We start from the raw sequence: 20242 nt of genomic DNA, 5'->3' as shown, positions 1-20242 counted from the left end.
AGGCAAGGGCTATATCTCTAGTAGCTATATATGCTTGACGATTTAACTTGCAAAATACGTCTCTGAGACACACCATCATTAAATGAAACTGGTACCCTTGGTCTTTTTCAATTTGATATAGTTCAACTTTGAGCATTAACACAAAGTATTCAATTACACGAAACTATAGTAAAATTGACATAACTTCACAATCATAGATTAATTATTCTAGTCGGCCGAAATAGTCTGAGCAAGTGGATTTAGCTACGTTTAGAATTACCCCTCCCCCCTTACACCTAGATGTAATCAACGCACGGTCCAGAGCAAAAAAATGATGGAACATAAATAACGAACCTAATTTGAGTTGAATTGGTGACGAGCATGTGCATTGCTGGTGACTGTATTTAGATTTTTGCCTATATGCTCAACCTCAAGGTCAACTTCCATAGTTTTTATTAGATACATAATAACAAATTTTGTGTAAGATATCATTTATTTGAGAGAACAGAATAATTATTTGCAGAAAATATTTTTCAGTTTCTAAATCGATATTTTTTTATAAGAACTTATTAAAAAAATTAATAACTAAAGCTTTTAATTACTGTTTTTTTTTAAACAAATTTCAACTTAATGTTAGCTTAAAAATCGAGAAATAAAGGCTCAAATTGGTTGGTCCATTCTGCATATATCTTAGTCTACAGCGAAAGGCTAAAATATTGAACACGTTCATTTTAAAATTATAATATACAGGGCGGGTCAGAAAGTAGATGTCGATACCAAGTTTGTTTTTTAAATGGACCACGATACTTTTTTATCCATTTTAGAGTTTTTGCGTCAAATTTCATGCATAATTCGTGTAGGTATAGAGATACCCTATATTATTAATTCGCCTTATTTGGTACATAATTCTAAATTTTAAATCATCTAAATTTTGTGGTTTTTTCCTTATACAGTTTTGATTTTAATTATCCCCATAGCAAAAACTCAAATAGAGTAACATCTGATCCCTTTCTACCAATCCACTGAAGGGGAAATACTGTATTTAAATATTCACGCACCTGCAAATGGGGAGGATCGCCATCCTATTGAAACCAAATCTGTCTATCGGACAGGAACTGGTAAAGAAAGTGCGACAGTAGGAATTAAATCATTTTAAAGGGAATGTAAATAGCGGGTTGCAAGATTTTGATCGAAGAAATAAGGTCCAATTTTTTGTGGATGTTGTATATGATTTTCTATCACCCATGGGAAAGTATTTGTGCTCCAATACCTACAATTTTGTTAATTTACGGCACCATTTAATCGAAACGTGGCATGATCACTGAACAGAATCTGACTATAAAAGAAAACTAACCAAAACTGTTATCTATGGTCAGGATCATGTTCGTTCAGCTCTTGTAATGTATTCTTATAGAGATGATACTTTTCCTCTTTTAATATACGCACAGCTGTTCGTTCCTTCGCAAATTCTAGTAAAATATTTATTGTTCAATTCTCATTAGTTTCTGGACGATTTGATCTTTTACATGCCCTGTTTCTATAAATTTTCTCTCAATTTTACTCACTGGATCTTTCTGGACTTTTTGCGTTAAACAAATTACAGACTTCCGCTTGAGTTCCCGTTTTATCCTCATATCTAATAAAAATTACAAATTTAATTCTCTGGATTTGATTTAGTCGTGCCATAGGCAATTTCTTTACTGACAGAAATATAATTATGCAATTTAAGAAGTTTACTTTTATTAGTTACTTACCTAAATCAAATTTCTCTTTTTTATTCTTTTGCTCATAAAAGTAAGAAGAAAGATACGGATAAATTATGCGTAGATTTAAAAAAATTATGTAGCAAATTCTGTAATTTAATAGTAATAATATAACGAATTAAACTTGACCGCCTAGAATGCAACCTCCATATTTTATTATAAAACTGTTGTTATTACGTCACGTCCATTAGATATATGCAACATTTCACTAACGGAAATTCGTACACATTCAATTCGAAACGTTAAATTTCACGAAAATTTCTTTTCGAGGAAAGAAACACGGCACATACGATAAGAACCAAATGTATAAATTGGTAGGAGAGAAGAAAGTAGCAAAAAGCGAATACACTAAAACGTAATTTAGATATAAAACATGAGAAAGTTCGAGTATTTTTTATAACGGCGTAGAAGTTTAAAATTTTACTTTTCGTCGATTTTCAATTAACATTTTTTTAGTACAGTCTAACATAAGTGAAAGTGCAGTTTTAAACAATCTGAGGCAAAGGTAAAAAGTACTAAATTAACAGAAGTACAGTAGTACAGGTCCCAATATTTTTGAAAAAAATTGTTATATGTATTGAACCAATTTGAATATATTCCAAAGAAATAAAAAAACATAATTTGAAAAAAAAAATTTGGGAATCTGAATTTTGCACAAATAACATTCTTAACACTAATAATTTCAGGACCGTGTCGACAATAATTTATGGCCGATTCGAATTATGGTGGATCACTTACAAAAATTAGTGTCACGGCTATAATCCATGTTCAAAATATTACGACTAATTAATTTTGCATGTTCTGCCTTGGATCGAAAACTTTATATAAACGATTACCGTTTAAACACTGGCACGCAACATTTTTTCTTTTGGACTAGACACTAAACGTTTGCATAACCTGCTTAAAAAAATGGCGAATTAAATTGCAATAAATTGCATCGTACTGTGTTTTTGCCCACTTAATTATACCATATTTTTGTTAAATCGGGTCGTTGTTCGTTCTATTTTTTTTAGATATTAGCTAAATACTAGTAATAGTATAAAAAGAAAATCAATGTATTTTGTACTGTCTTATTTCTTAATTTAAGTTTGCAAAAACTGTTAATTATGTACAAATTGGTCATTTCACTGTGTTAAAAACTTCAGTATTTTTAATGACCACCTTATACAGGGTGTTTCAAAAATGTGCTGCCGTAGCTACAGGGTGTTAAATAGAATGTGGTTTCAACACGATCTTTCGAAAACATACGGTCACCCTGACTTGAATCCATTAGACACTGGTCATAGTAAAGTAAGTTTAAGTAACTCAAAATTTGCTACATTTGAAATAAATTAAAAAAAAAAATTAACACCCTGTAATTACGAAACGAAGCAGAATAGGACACAGGTTGATGTTAAGCAAAGTCTTATTTTGAGCATTTCTATTTTGTTTGACGGAAAAATCTTAAAAAAAAGTTTATAGAGCGAATTTATGTTAATTCAAAATAAAAATTGTAATAAATAAGAGTGTCCTATTAAGAATAAGAAAGTTAATGTCAGCGGATGACACAATGAACACATGGAAAGATAATAAAGTAAATCGGCAATTTAAACCTAAAATCTTTTATATTAATTTTTTTTTAAAAAAGCTTCTAAGATACGGTGTATGCTAGCAATAACATCTTCTACAGGGTGAGTCATTGATAGATTAAAGTTCATTATATCATTTTTCAATTGTTTTTTCAAAATTTTGTTTTGAATTCCTTTTAAAATTCTTTAACTCCTGTATTAATAATAATACATACCTAAACCTAATAGATTTTTGAATATTTTAATTTTTCTAAAAAAATCGACACTTCTTTGCTTTACCATCTTTCAAACTATTTTGAAAGAAGGTTATATTAAGTGCTGATTGGATTTCTCGTCTCCTAATTAATCACACAATTATTTCTATAATTACTTAATTTCTTTCTCTTTTGTTTATATTTTATTTTTTTTTACTACGAGTTCTCTTGTTACAAATTGTATTGTCAAAAAGGTGTATAATATATAAGTTAATTGTGTTTGGTAATCTGAATTAGCCGACTTAGTCAGCTAGACTTATTATTATTATTATTATTGTTTTTGTTTTTTTTATTATTTTAAACACAGTTTACACACAGCTTATTTGACAAAAACTAATGAGCAAGACGACAAGCTTCTGCTACAACGGCGGACATTGTTAGGAAAGAAAATTGCGCAATCATCTTAGGAATTCGGAAGGAAACACTCAGAAAACAAATCGAGGTTGGGATATCGCCACACCCAGGTGCAATCAACATCGATCTAGGCAAATTACAAGGCGCCATCCGAACTTTTAACGATGGTTTAATGGTGAAGGTGTTCCTGTTCACGCAACCCGCCGACGAAAGTGACGCTTAGGGGCATTAAGAAAGGGAACTGTTGTTGTTGTTGTTGCTCTCGACTGGGTTAATTATTTCGGTACATTTTTCAGCGTCGAAAAATGTGTTATGCAACGCTGTTGTTTTACATAACTTTTGTTTATCGAAAATGTTGTTAATATCCGATAAGTAGGTAAAGGTTGTGTGTTAAAAAATGATTGTTACTTATTATTGATTAATAAATATTATGTCTTTATTGCCTGCATCTAAATTTAAACGTTGCATAAGTATAGGTCCTTGTGGAACACCGTGACTTTTAGTAGGCGCATGTATTACTACAATAAAGGCGATCGGCTTCATTATGATCTGATGTAACAACAAAAGTCTATATCTAGGTGAACGATTGGTCGGATATTATGCATTTTAAGATGTGCTCTGCTTAGTTTACGCACAGCTTTCTCTTTTGCGTTTGGCAGCCATTCAAATGACTTGGCATAATTTCAAACGTGACGCTGAGGCCTTACGTAAAGTTTGGAAATGAATTATTATTATTATAAACAGGCTTTCGGTTTTTAATTCACGGAAAATCGGCCTTAATTGTAAAATTGCGGCGATTAAGTCGTTAGAACTTAATGGTAATAGATTGATATTATCAATTAGCGATTGGCCGATGTTTGCACTTCCGCGATTACGTTTTATCCGAAGTTACAAAATATGTTATGTATTTATTTTTATTTTAACGTGTGAAATTAAATAATTGAGATGTGATTAATTAAGGTAAGAAAAGGAAAAGAAAAACTGCTCTGCGTATACATTGGTGTCGGAAAAATGTCACTAATGTCACTATTGATAAATTTTATACAATTTTTTTTTATAGTACTTAGGCAATTCGTAAATAACTTGGAATTACAAGTGTTTCTTGTTGAAATTATAGGACATATGCAATAAAACAATCAGCACTAGATATAAACACATTCTACTTCAAGTAGGGGTTATATTTATAGAAGGTGGTTGGTTAGTCGTAGAGGTAGAGGAAATTTATTTAAGTACGTTTTGTAAAATAATTACAATTGCAGCAAGCCAACTGATATAACGCAGTCATAATGAAATTCTGTAATTACTTTGATTTTCCAAAAAGAAATATTCATTTTTAAAACTACGGTATTCTGTTATATTCTATTCTGAAAATAAACGTTGATTACTCGGAATTGGAAATCTCTCTCCAACTTACAACCCTCCACGCATGGATCTATTAATATTAATGTCTATTTCTATTCCTTTCTGTTTGATTTTATTTTATATTATTTAGTTTTTTACTATTTTGTTGATGTAAATCTTATTTTATATTAGGCGGTGGGCCCGTTGATAAATAAATAAATGATTACGCCTTCCTGTGCCATTAAAATTGAAATCAAGATCATCACCATTCTCACTGTATCTTGAATGTCACCAAATTACGATCTTCCACGTGCTGTTGTCTCCCTTTCCCTTGGAGGATAAGGTCTTCTCGTAACTATGCCAAACTCTGGATATCTGTTCATAAACCTAAATAATTGGTTTGAAGTCTTCGACCATTTCTTCTAAGGGAAAAAAATTACTGCCTTCACCACTTCCATTTGATTTAAATATCTTCTTTGAACAATAGGTCTTCCCAATGCGATCATTAAATGCGGCCAGATCTGGTGAATGTCTTTTTTTTTATTAAAAAGAATTTATCGATAAAATCATCTCTGATAAATAAGTTTTTCTACGCAAATTTGTTTGTGCATCAATAGTGTAAATGGCAACAAATAATATACCAGGATTACTCAAAAAGTGATAAAAATAAGTGTTTTAAAAGTGGTTCTTATTTCCTTTTGATTAAGTTGTTGTGTTGTTAATAAATATGCGTGAAATTATTTTTGTTTCCGTTCTTTTTAACACTCAACCTCATAAAATAATTAAAATAATGACACAATCGGAGAAATTCATCTTGGCGTTGTTTTGCAACCTTCTTTAGCATCCTGGGAATTCGGCCTTGTCGACCTATATTTTCGTCTGCTTTTCTTTTCGCGCTGCGCTTTGCTCGCGTACTTCCTGGCTTTTGTTGTGGTGTGCTTAACGATCATTAACGATGCTTACGTAACATCGAAAAATATCCGATCCGCGCTCGCAACAAAACCGCCTTCTCTATACGTAATACGATTGAAATTTTTATTAATCGATGTAACATTTAAACAAGGCCCATTTCTTTCGCGAAGGTCTGTTTTATGCTCCACAAATGTCGAAATAAATTAATAAATGCATCAAATAAAAAACTTGAACTGATCTTATACAGCATTTTTGATAATTTACAAATTTTTGGAGATCAAAATTAAGTTTAGTAATCACGCTAAATGACAAATACGACAAAACAGCATTTAGGAAATGGTAAAAATGGAATATTAAAGAAACAGTAAATATTAAATAGTAGGAACTAGTATACAGCAAAAGAAATAGTAGAATTAGTAAACTAGGCATGGTAATCATTCATCATTCATAATAACCCATAAATTGTCAAAATTTTTGAATGTCCAGTTAAGTGATTAAGAATTTATTTATTATAACGATTTGCTTTCTTTTCGGGATCCTTAATATTTCTGGGTCATTCCAGTCAGCAGGACGCAAATGCTACAGTGTTTCCAGTTCTAACCAATTGCAGGCCGACCAAATTTCATCTTGGTTTATTCTGTGCGATGTGTCCTACGTCTCGTTCAATATAAACGTTTAGCCTGTCATCCACCGTACATTTTCAAAACATGTCCCCCCACCGCCATCAGGCAGCGAGAAAGTTTTTCACCCGAGCCCCTTGCATAATAACGATGTTTTGGTCACCTGAATATTGCCCGATCCAATTTGGAGATCGTAAAAGGTAAGTATACCATGTACGACGTTGCCAAGTTAACAAGTCGACCACCGACACCACGGAGTATGTTCTTAAAAATTAATGCTGCTAAATTTTTTCTTATTGGTGTCAACTATGATGCAGGTACACAAGAAGTTTATCAACCGGTTGCATACTATACTTTTTCTACGACAATTAGTTTAGGTTTAAATGTTTGCAAAATAGCACGAATGCCTTCGTTGACTAAGGTGTGACATGCTTGTCAGAATTGACACCTTAAAACATCATTACCAAAGTGGTTAACTTAGCTGACGCGTTAAAGTGACACTTTCCGCATGGTTAATACGTTCATAATGTTGTATTTTAGAGTAGGGAGTCAGAACTTAACCAATATAAAAGCAAAAAGGATACCCAATGAGCCATTCATGGGTCTTAAAACAATAATAATTATAGTAATCAATATATAATACAATCTATAGCCAATAGATGGAGGAATAGTTGAACTAATTTAATTGACACGTGCGAACAGCATTTCAAATTCTCTTCTACTTTTTCCCATATTTCGAATAAGACTATTGAGTTCGATGAATGATCCAAATTTCCCATAAGGGGTGAACATCAGATGATGATCAATTGAGTAGAATAGAATATGCATTTAAAATTCGAATTAATATCTTCATTGAAGCTCTTATTCACAATGCCTTTAGTCCAATGACAATCTGTATAATTTGGTATTACTATATATGTGGTAAAACTACTCAGGCTTGGCAACCGCGAAAGCAAAACCCAAGAAAGGTAAATATAACGAGGATGCGTGGTTTAAGTCGAGTCACTTTAAGCCGGGTATCGTGGTGGGACTGGTATTCCCCGGTATTCCAATACTCGCGGTATTGCGTTCTCGTGGTCTCTCATCGAAAGATCGTCTCCACATTTGGTTAAGTTAAAAAAAACTGTATTTTCTATGTGCGTGTTAAGTTCCAACATGTAGAATAAGTGCGGTATAGAGTCTCAGGAATTTGTTAGTAAAGGTATCCATGTGCATAATATGCTTCGGAGTGAAGGATGCAGTCGGTCTAAATTCACCTAATATTTCTATTTGGAATTTCAGCTCTACGAAATATAGTAGCTATTATTCAGTACAAATATTTGAATGGCCGAGCTGTGAAATCATTTTCAACTGTTTTCTAAACAAATCCTTGTGACAGCAAAAATTGGCAATTTAAAGTATTTATTATTTGTTTTTTTTTTATATTGGTAGAATTAGACAGCGCAGAAAACATTTTGCATCTTATTTTATCAGCTGCAAAAGAATGCATGTTACATTTTTTATTCTGCATTTTGAAGCACAGTATATGGCATAACTGTTCAGCAGTCAATCTTAATCATTTTGCAACATTCTCAATAAATATCAGTGACTATTTTTAAGCAGAAATTTTGTGCTTAAACTTTAATTTATGAAAACTAAAATTAGACACAACTTTTCCCGAAATTGTTTTTTTGTATTTTCACGTACTTGAAGAAGAATTTGGATTTGATAAAATTTTGACATTGACATATTTTTTGGTGCAATTCGAGATTTTGTGGTATAAATACATTTTTCTTTTAGACTTGAACTTAAAGTTAACCATAGGCCTAGGCGAACTAGTAGGCCTAGAGTAGCTAATTTGCGATATCATATACAAATGTGTATTTCGATTCATTTCCAATTCTGGGAGCAAAGCAAAAACAAATAGTTCACATGCGAATAATGTGCAATTTGGTTTCGTTTGTCTCGATGAAGAATAAAAATTAAGCAGGTACTTAATACATTCCGAAAGTAGAATGTTAAGTTTTCTCGCAAAGAAGACGAAGAAAGTTTTCGCCGGAATCTAGAACGTAAACATGTATGTAGTAATTGTGAAAACGAAACTGCAGAATTTTCTCGAACGCAGATGAATTTTGCAATAATTCGTCTCTTTTATGTATCGACGCTGACGCTGAGATCGTCAATTCGTTCATCAGTGATGTGGAACCACAGAAGACAAACCCAAAAAACGAATATGCTGTTATGTCAAGGCGAAAGTGACTCCAAAATTTGGGACATTCGTTAAACAAAGTAACCTTCAGTGAAGCGTAAAAATCAAATCAAAATCCAGTGCAGGTGCTGTCCATAACGAAATTAAATTGGTTCAAATTGCTGATTGACCAAAATAGGTTTGGCGAAGGTTAGGTCTCAGAGAATAACATTGAATTTGACCATATTGCATGATATTTTAATTGTTGTCACCCAAAAGTTGGGTCCAATAGCATTCGGGTAAGAAAACCAATCCGCTAGCAAAACAAACACTGATACAATTCAAGTGACCTTAGTTATTGTCCGTCCAGCTTAGAACCCTGATAATTTTTTAGTATCGCGCGAAGCGGCGAGATGTTAGTAAAAGCACAGCACAGCTTTATCGGAAGGCTTTATCTTGTCATTTTCTAAAGTTTATCTTTTTAATTAGTCCTCTTTTTTTGTGTTTGCATTGCAAATATTCAAACACAAAGTAGGTAAACCACGTGTATCTAAATTTTTCCACACACTCGCTACTTGTGCAACGCTACGCGTTAATGTTAATCGATGATTACTAACAATTAAAATGCTGCTGGGGTAACTTGATGTGGTAATAGCGCCGAGGCATCACGCGCCTGTTGTAACTTTTATTTCCTACCGTTTTCATTGATCCCTATCATTGACCACACATCTATAATGTTCGTATGCTTAATAACAAAATGGAAATTCATGCGTTAATTAATTGGCTATTAATGATAAAATTAAGCAGAAAGAACTTTGAAGAATGGTAGTGATTATTGATCATTTAGTGATATTTTCTGCGCTTTGTACGAAACACCCATTTACGATCAATTTTAGGAAAGTTTTGGATACAAATACAAAATTTTTATGTTAACACTTTGGCACAGATGGGTTTAATAACATTTAGGTGTTGTTAACTGTCTATTGGAGTCTATTGGATAGTTATTCTCATCCGAAATGTTTCTTAGATTTTAAAATTGGCGAATACAAAAATATGAATTTTTTCATCGAAAATTATCACTTTCATTATTAAGCAATTATTATTAAGAATCCAATCTGCAATTCTCTGACTTTATTGGTCGATTACTGGCTGCTGTCTTTCTCATTAATCTTGATTAGTGAGTTAATTAATTGTTTATAATTTAATAGCTATACATCGTTTTCTTCGAGTGTCTTTAGGATGTTTTCTTCAAAACTAATCGTGTTTTGAACATTTTTAAGATTATAATTAATTCCCATTTCCATGTATTTATGGGATTTTCCTCTCATCATGAAAGTAAAGATTCTACCTAATATTGCGTTAACCTTAATCACCAGTGAAGTGAAATCTTAGGCGCGACAACATAAAATCAAAGGAAACTATTTTTGCGAGTGTGATTTTCTTTTTTTTTTTATTTTAAAGAATACAGGATATTTGAAAATATTTAGTTGATATGAATATAGTAAGGATCCCCATACTCCCTAAAAAATAGTACAGCAACAGTAAAAACTACCAAATTCAGTAACTGTCAGCGGTTATATTAATTGAGGAACGCCGTAGGGCGTAGGGCGAGATTTGAGATGGCAGGTCTTATTAGTTGAAATCAAGTTTTGAAATAATTACAGTATCTTCCATTCCTTGGAAATATAAAATTCACTCAATGTCTCAAATTCTTCGTGAACCATATTGTTGAAAATTAATGTTACCGTTGCTGTTTTTTTTTTTTCGAAATGGTCTTAGAAAGACTATTATAGATCTTGGGCTGCATATTTGGCTGCATCCCAATTGCTATATATCTCGAAATATTCTGGTCATCATATTCTATCCTATAGTCCTTAAGATTAAACCCTACTGCTTTTTCAAGCGAATTGTTCAATATTTTTAGAGGTCGTACATCGCTACTTTTTGATATAGTGCTGGAATTGGAATTGTTTGATTTTGTGCTACTCGAACTTGGATTTGGATATGATGGTTTTTGATCTTCTGACACCATGTTTTTGTTTAATGCGGTATTTGAGAAATAAAAAAGATCAATTATTTGAGAATTGTATGACAAATATATTGTCAAATTTATACTCTTGGATGATTTAAGTCACAGGTTTACCATTGTTGCAGCGCATATATTTAATGTCCCTTCTCAACATTTTTTGATGTTGTCTTCAAAAGTGCCGATATTATTGATATAGGTAAGGCCTGTTTTAGACTTTTGAATTCATGTTTTATCACTATCTTCAGTTTCTCAATTAATATGTACGTAAAAATTTCCCCAAAGCCAACGAGAAGATAAAAACGACAAATCTGCGATGATAATTAATAACAAATAGACTAGTATCGTCGTAAAAATCGTTTGGTTCAAAAACGAAAACAGAAAACCGAAAAAAAAATAAACCTTGGCCTTTCAATGTCGCATTTTCACAACGTTTTATCTATATAGAAGTCACTTTGCGTTTAGTATTCAGCCGATGGTTATATTATTGGTTAATTCCGTTTCAGGCGTCGCACTGATCGTCGTGGTACCCAGTTTTTCCGTTGCATCAGATCGTCGTTAGCATTCCGTGCGTCGGTCCGAGAATTTCATTGTGCAACGTTTAGAACCGCCCAGAAACCGAATTTTGCAAGAAACGATAAGGTCACGGTCCTGGGATGGACTCGATTTTGGTGGTTTTACGCGAGTTTTTTGTGTTCTGAAAGCGTGTCTGGACAAAACACTAACGAACGCTGTGACCATACGTTTGAGGTTGGAGTGCGATCGAAGCAATTACAGTTGTGTTTCCCAGTGAGGACTGTCTTGTCAGTCCGTAGTTACTCTATATGTGTTTGTTCGGCGCGGTCCACGGAAATCTACCCCCACAAGCGGATAATGGGAATTTTGGATGCGTTGAGTGTGGTTTGTTTATCGATAGGACTCTGCGAGAGTGGTATACTTGATGTCAATTGGGCCAGGTCCGATAAAATCGGCATCGAAGTTAACTTCAATCTGCCTTGGTTGCCATGTGAGTACCCTGAGGATTATTTTTTATTATTATGATTATTTATTTTTATTATTATTATTTATATTCTGTAAGGTAAGACAACGTTGAAAAAAAATGATGCTGTTATTATATTATAGTTCAGTTTCTAAGTTAGATATCAAAAAAGGAACGCGTTTTTAGTAATATTTTTAAATATTTTTTTATGGAAATTTGGCATTTATAATGATCAAGGACTAATTTTGCTTTAACTAGTTTGAAATTGTCTAGTGTCGCATGGTCCTGCCAAAGGGCTGTACGCCACTGACATATTTCAGTTTTTCTTATTTAGTTCAAATATATCAGTGACAGTTACTCTTTTGAACTCTTGAGTCGTTTTCTCATTTTGCCTCCTTTTCTAGCAATAAAATAAAAATCATGGAAATTAACAAAACGTATTTTTATGAATAATGAAATTTAAACACCACTTAATATTAGAAACTACGTTTATATTAATTTTGCCGAGCATTGGTGCCTTGTACAATACAAAAAAAAAATTAAAGTTTTAGGTCCACAACAAGCTAAGAATTATTTTAGAAGCGATTTTTTTAGAAATTAGTTTCAGTTTAGAAAACTTCAACAAAATTTCAATGTAAGACGAACATATAGCAATAATAGTGTGTTTGTACGATTGGTGGGAAACAGGGCGTCATAATTTAAGTGATTTTAAGGTAGAAATTAAAGACAAGTAAGAAAATGCTTTGTTTTCAAAAATGTCGAATTAAAAAAATATATGTTTAGCAAGAAAAATGTGCCACTGACTTCCTTTTAGTAGGCAACTAAAAATACACTTTTTTGTCTCCTAGCTTTTTCTTCGTATGTCCTGTCGTTTCAGCAATAAAAATTAGAATATAATTCACACATAATAATAATAATAATAATAACATATTGATTAAAATTAAAAAAGTTTGTGCAAGATTAGTTTTTAACTATTGTAAATACCGCTGCTACATTTCAATTAAATCCGCTCGAAGATTATTAAAATGTTTATGGAAAACCGATTTTCATTTGAAAGCATCTTGAAGCATTTGAGGACAGTTTGGAGGAAGTTTATATTTTTAACAAAATCTTTAAAATCCCTCTAAAAATCACTTCTTGATTATCTTTGGCCGCCCTATATATAAGTTTGGAAATTCCAGTACAAACAGCTACGTATATCAAATAACAAAAAGATAACAATTGGGTGAATTTGGCATTGACGTCAAAGACCGTTGATCTCATACATCGGCCGATAGCTTGATCCTATTTTATTTCGACGTAATAGCCATTTCCTTTATTAACAGTACAATCATGATTCATTTATTTCAGTTGAAAATGAGACACGATGTTACGATGAACTGGGGTGTCTCAACATCACCAGGAGTTGGTATCACCTGATCAACAGACCGTTCAACGTTTTCCCCTTGCCAAGGTCTGTGATAAATACTAGGTTTATACTGTATACGCGACTGAACCCCTTCGAGGTGAGAAATATCCATCCAACATTTAGGGAACGTATACATCAAACTGGTTAATTTTTCAGGGTCAAGTAATCAAAGCCAAAAACGAATCTATAGAAAAATCCAACTTGGATGTCCAAAAGAAAACTAAATTCATCATCCACGGATTTATCGACACTCCCCTATCGAATTGGGTAAGGTTTTTTTTTCAAGTTTCTTTATTACTTTGTGTTTTTATTTATTCTTGGTTCGTTTATTGTAAGGGTATTAAATAAAATCTTAGCGGATACTCATTAACTAATAATAGCAACCTTCTTAATTATTTCCACAATAATAATTACCTGTTATTCCTTGATATTAATTTTTATTTCGATATGGCCGTTTCTTTCATGCGCTTGCTAAAGAGAGAGGCGAAACAGAAAAGCAAAAAAAGATGCCTAAAATGAGCCTTTTAAAAATATTTTGCATGTATGTATTTCAAAGATTGCTGCACCTCTGTGGACAAAATGGCACTTTCCTGGTTTCCTAATTAAGATTGGCCACAAATTCCAAAAATTAGTTTTGGTTAAAAGTTGGAGATTTTTCAGTAGTCTTTAATCACAGTAGTGTGTCTTTGGTTACTTTAGGTTTGAGTTCGAGTTGAAAGTTTCCGCGACCGACCATGTTTTTTGAACACTAATTAAACACGCTCACGGTGACATTTAAAACACAATCGAAGAAGGAAAGCGATATTTTAGCTGAACCGAAAGTGACCGTAATTTACCTACATTCACTCAATATCAGATTTTAATCGGGACACGTCTCGGTCGCAGAAAAATGAGGAAGGGAAACTAGACGCGGTCTCATTTGTCTTCTACGTCCTACGTAGGCGATCACGTAAAATCGCAATTCGCTCCGGGAAGAATTTCTGACCGATTTAAATTTATTTATTACAATGTAATACGCTTTCTCATGTATACGATCGAGTCAAAAACTAATGTGGGGTAAACGAATCGGACAGTTAATTGGAGCATGCTCTCGTAAAACAGCGAAAAGAGAGGCAAATTTTACATCGGAAAAAGACGGCTAGTCATGGGGATTTTTATCTTTGTTTTGCTCATATATAAATAAGAGAATGGGGGTGTTGTCGTTGCTTGATTATTTGATTTATCGATAAATTCTTAAAAGAATTATCTAGACGGTATTATTTGGTTGATTTTCTTTAAATATTTAATATAATAATATAATTTCTTAAAAACCTTCAAAAAAAACGCACATACAAATTGATATTCAAAAAAGTCTTTCTAACATAAAAAACAAAGTATTTTTTAGAAAATAGCCAGTATCTGTTTTCTTACGAGTATTATTTCAAAGAGACTCGAAATATAAATAAAAATGCGTTAATTTTTTATTCCGCAGCTGAGCTGTTGATTTAAGCGAGCTTGTAAAAAAAATTCCATAAATCAACTTACAATAAGGCAAATTTTACAAGAAATAACATAAACAAATAAGTAAATGAGCCATATTTAAGCAACGTTATTATTTTTTTAATTTTATAATGATGAAATCTATTTACATAATAACTCAATGAGTTATTAGTTATTTATTTAAAAAATCGGATCGTACAACCAGGGTGTTACTTGCCCCAAAAAAAACCTTTTTTGCGGGTTATATACAATATATACAATAATTATGCGAGACAAAAACTCTTCATTTTATAAAATGTTTATTAATTAACACTATGCTCAAATTATTGGTAGGTATTCTACATACACAACATTGTCAGCGTCAAAAATAGTGAAAATACATCATAATCATTTAGATTAGCAACAAGCAGCTAGAAAAATTGAGAAATATTATAAAAGTAATCTTTTATTACAGTTATTTGCTATTAATATTGACTTCTATGACAGCTATTGCGTTCCTAGAGATCTTGAGCTATAACGCAGTTAAATTATTTAATGAAATTCCTTATGCTATAACGTCCCTCCCCACAATAAAGTCCTTCAAAACAGCGTAAATATTGTTTATTAGATACGCCCGTAACTAGCAAAAGCGTATGAGTTTATGATGTACGTCTATTTGTTGTGTTTATGATATATATGCGGGTGTGTATTTTGGTGAAAATTATGGTGTTGGTGCTGTTATTCTTGTGGTTGCATGGAAGAGCGCAAATTACGAATGTCGCCAATCTTGTATTGCTACTTATAATATAATATTTATTGTTTATTATTATTATTATTATAAAATATACAATCTCCACTAGTATTCGAATTCTGAATTAAGGATCTATCTTCAGACGTATCAACATTATGTATTTTTAAAATCGGTGGTAAAATGTACATTTTTCAATATTATTTTTAGTCGACTCTTGTCTTAACAGTTGTGTAGGCCTGTAAGAATTTTGCACCCTTGAAAAGTTTTTTTGAACACTTAAATGAACACTAATCGTTTCCAAGTCATTAGTTCAAAAAGGCAGTTTTTATTAAATTTTACATAAAAATGTCTATCAAAAACAGTTATTATTGTTTTAATAGCGGAAAAAGTTATCGAGATTTAGGGTACTCTCAATCACCTTCTAAAATTGAGTACATTAAATGCTCATTAAAAAGTGATCCAATAATACCAAAGTGTATATATGTTTAGCGTTCTCCAGGGCCTATTTTAGATTCGAAGAGAACAGTTATTTTCAATTATAATTTTATTTATTCTGAAATTACTATTACAAATGAAACATTCGCTGCAGAAAAAACTTAGCAAATAGGATACATAACTTGAATTGGTTGTCGTGCACATACTAGGAAATACTGCCCGAAAACATACTGTGGCCATGTTTCTGTAAACAAACTTTCGTTCGCGTGTAATGATTTCCGAAAGCGCAAACCAGCGATAATAATTTAAGCACGATATCAGATACACACACATTCGCAATAATTAGAGTTATTTGGCGTGAAACGCATCATAGGAGATAAATTCAATTTCGTAGAAAGTTTTGGGGGTCTGGGAAGATAACCGTTCTCCCTTTCATTTTCCCTTCCCATAAAACAAACTTTGCTAAGGGTAAAAATGGAATTTAGGAACTTTTGTTTGATTTTTCCGAAAGTAACACCCAGCAGAAATGCACACAATGCACGTATTTTTATCAGGCCAAAAATTGCTGTTAAAAATGCACGTATTGTTTGTTATTTGTTCGACACTTAATAATCTGCGCTTCAATAACAATAAAGTTTGGAATACTGTATAACTATATTTCTTTTGTTAACTCTAAACTAATTTTAGACTATTCTCCTACATTTAGGATTAATTAACGTTACATTGAAATACTCTTTTTTTAATCAATTCTTTTACTGATTTTTATTATAATCCATGTTCCTGGTTAAATTGAAACACCTATACATTTGTTTAACAAACTCTTCACTGGCATTTTTAATATTGGGAAAGGACTGGACGTTCTGCCTAGGAAAAATGTTGTGCAATCATGCTGATTCCTTCATTTACGAAGTAGTAATATGTATTTAAATTTTCTAATAAACCATTCCATTTTTTCTTCAGTTATTGGAATTTTATTCATAAGCTTATTGTTTTTTGTAAACATTGGATTGGAGGCGATTCCTTTATCTTGAGGTCCTACAGTTCCTTCTTGAACATTTTTTACACATAGATTTTTGCTTTCGAATATTTGTTATCCCAGTTTTACAATTGCAATCGTAATTTTTCATGTTTTCATTATTTACAGTATTATATAGCCGTCCAAACAGTGCAGTTAGCACTGGTCTCGAGGACATTCTATATCTGTGCTAGATCTAAATCTGAAAACGCAAAATGAAATATACTGCTAATAAATAATATTATCAGTAACATAACATAACATGGGTGTTAATCATATCGAAACTGAAACTGTAACAAGTAGTTAAGGGAAATTAACCAAAGCTAACTTTTATCACAAGAGTTCGATTAGGTATTGAACTGACGAGGCTTTTACTTGATGAAAATCCATTTATCAAAATAAATAAGAACTAAAAGTTCGGATTTTCACGAAATTATATATTTTTACATGACAATTCTTTCGATAACACCGTTTCTTTGTCACATCACATCACAAATTTATAATTTCGTGAAAATCTGAACTTTTAGTTCTTATATATTTTGAGTTTAGTTAGATTTTCACCATTTTAATTATATATATATATATATATATATATATATATATATATATATATATATATATATATATATATATATATATATATATATATATATATTTTTTTCACGTATTGATTCACGGATGGAAAAATGTGATGACACTATATTCCGGGATATCATCCGTTCGCTTGTTGAACTCCGACTGGAATCCTGCAGACGTATCTCACCATAGAGCTTAGAATTCCAAATATACGGTATTATGCATTTTCTGCCTTGCTCTATGGGTGCCCTAGACCCCAAGAAAGAGAAAAGAATAGAAGCTTTCCAATTGTATCTTTACAGACGAATGGTTCGATGTTTAAAGGGTTATTGAACACCATAAAGGAAATAAAAATTCAATATTTAGGTCACGTGGTACGAGATGAGAAATAAGAATTACTTCGGCTCATAATATAGCGAAAAGTACATGCAAAAAGAGCAACGGAGCAACAATTTGTAGCAAATGTAGCAGTGATGTCGTCTATTGCCCATGGCTGACAGCGGCTGCCTTAGAGCGGATTCAAAAAATCCAGAAATACTGTCTAAGATTCATTTTTGGGATTAAACGCGGCAGGCCTGTTAGTCATACATAAACTGAAGGAAGTCCGATGACTTAATATGAAAAATCGACGATATCTCCATAAATGTAATGTAATTATAAAATTGAAGTCTCCACGCTATCTTTTCAAAAGAATCAGCTTTCGTACCGACGTTCACAATTTAAGTTTAAGATTTAAAGGCCTGCTCACCCATCCACGTCACACCTCTGGAATTTTTGAAAGATCCTTTACATATGACATAGCTAAAACATATACTGCATATACCTCTTCCACACACCTGCGTGAAGTATTATTATCATTAAATATTTAAGAAATGTCCACTGTAAACTATTTCCAAAGTGTAAGTCCCTCTGTTTGCACAGATCGTGCTAGGTTTTTTTTTCTTTTTATGTGTATTTTTCTTGCCTAGCGCTGCTACCTTCTTCTTAGGATAGGTTTAAAAACGGAGGCTCAAATTATCTTATTTTGTTCATCTGAACTGTTTCCTTTTCATTGGAAGATGATTTAAAGCCTCGTCTACTGACACCTTTCGTGTTGCAGTTTCCAAAACTATACTTGACATTTTTAAAATTAATCATGAATTTTTTATACTATTTGGTAATTCATTAAACCTAGGGTTATAAGAGTGAATGTCCCTCGAAAAGACACTATTTGAGTTAGATTTTTGCGTTTTTTTTTTTCATTACTTCGTATATAAACTTGCGTGCATAGAAATCGGCCCACTGTAAATTAATGACTTTAGTTTTTTTTTTCTAGAAACTACACATCTGATACAAAAAATAAACTTGCTGTTTGGAAGACATTTTAATATGCTTTAGTATGAGTTTAAATATGTGAAATGAAACGTGTTTCTGCAGTTGTTATAGTGATAGTAACGAACTTGTTATAGGCTTAAATTAATCGCCTCTGCAACTGGAATTTTCACATTATTCGTTTTTAACCATTTGGATGGCGTTTAATTCTGTTGGCTTGATGCATACTACACCGCAAAAAGCCGCTCAAGTTATCGCTTTAATCGCAAGTGGTATGAGGAGACTGGATCCTTTACTAAGCGCCCTGGAACAGGCGGAAGGCGAATTAGAACGGCTCCTGATGACCGCTTTGTTGTGTCAACAATAATCAGAAATCGCCACCTTATGCGGTTAAAGTGCAACAACAGCTCCATGAAGTTCGAAGAGTGGCTATTAGTCAGTGGACAGCGAGAAGAAGACACAAGGAAAATAACCTAACCCCAAAAACAACTGCAATTGGTCCAAAATTTACTCCAGCTCATCGACAAACACGCCTATCACGGGATCATCTGAATTGGACATTGGACCTATCCCCTATCTGTTGTCAGATGAGACCAAAATATGCCTTTTTGGTAGTGACCGACGCAAAAAAATGTACTGAAGACCAGGAGAGCGATTTGCAGAATGCTGCAATGAAGAGCGGAGCCCTTATGGATGTAGGTTCCTGTATGATATGGGGTGCAATTTCAATGGACGCACGAACCGACCCTGTGGTCAAGGGGCAGGCGGTTTAACAGGTACATCGAGGATATTTTATCATGTCACGTGGTACCATATGTCAACTACATTGGCGAAGATTGCATTTTTATGCATGACGATGCTAGGCCGCGCCCTCAAGGATCCTGCAAAATTACATTACAGAAGTCTGTTTTCGAGTTATGGAGTGGCCAGCATGCAGTCCCGACTTCAATCGAATGGAACATTTATGAGATGTGCTAGAACAGAGAATTCAAGCTAGACTTCGTACCCCAACCTCCATCCCAGAGCTTTGTTGCAGTAGAGGAAGAGTGGCTTAACATTCCACAACAAACAAACAACAGCCAACTTGATTAGATCTATGACTAGTCTATGACTAGTCCATTATTAAAAAATAAGTGTTGAGTTGCTAATTTGTTTTTAGTAATAAGAAAAAGTTAATTTGACTCGTGCCGTTATTTTACTATGCTAAACCTAAAGAGCAGAAATAAATTTTAATCAATTTAAACTTGTATTAAAGCATATTAAATCGTCTTTGAAACAGCATATTTTTTTTAATCTGATCAGTAGTTTCTAAAAAAAAAGAAATT

General features: G+C 32.7%; 1 protein-coding gene across 3 annotated transcripts in view; it reads left to right on the top strand.

The window, feature by feature from the left end:
* LOC132703905 (pancreatic triacylglycerol lipase-like) overlaps positions 1-20242 on the top strand; it is a 48373-nt gene that overhangs the window by 9364 nt on the left and 18767 nt on the right. For 2 of the 3 annotated variants that reach the window (XM_060673432.1, XM_060673430.1), the window contains exons 2-4: positions 11491-11990; positions 13314-13468; positions 13528-13638. In XM_060673432.1, the coding sequence (XP_060529415.1) occupies positions 11858-11990; positions 13314-13468; positions 13528-13638 (399 nt within the window). In that variant the 5' untranslated portion in view covers positions 11491-11857. Of the gene's footprint in view, positions 1-7821; positions 7928-11490; positions 11991-13313; positions 13469-13527; positions 13639-20242 lie in introns of those variants that run through there. The other variant, XM_060673431.1, reaches the window with a different exon arrangement.

Source organism: Cylas formicarius, unplaced genomic scaffold (assembly GCF_029955315.1).
Source record: "Cylas formicarius isolate icCylForm1 unplaced genomic scaffold, icCylForm1.1 PGA_scaffold_6__28_contigs__length_40554024, whole genome shotgun sequence".
Classification (NCBI taxonomy): domain Eukaryota; kingdom Metazoa; phylum Arthropoda; class Insecta; order Coleoptera; family Brentidae; genus Cylas; species Cylas formicarius.
Note: the sequence above shows the minus strand (reverse complement) of the source record. Positions and strands in the feature narration are given on the sequence as shown.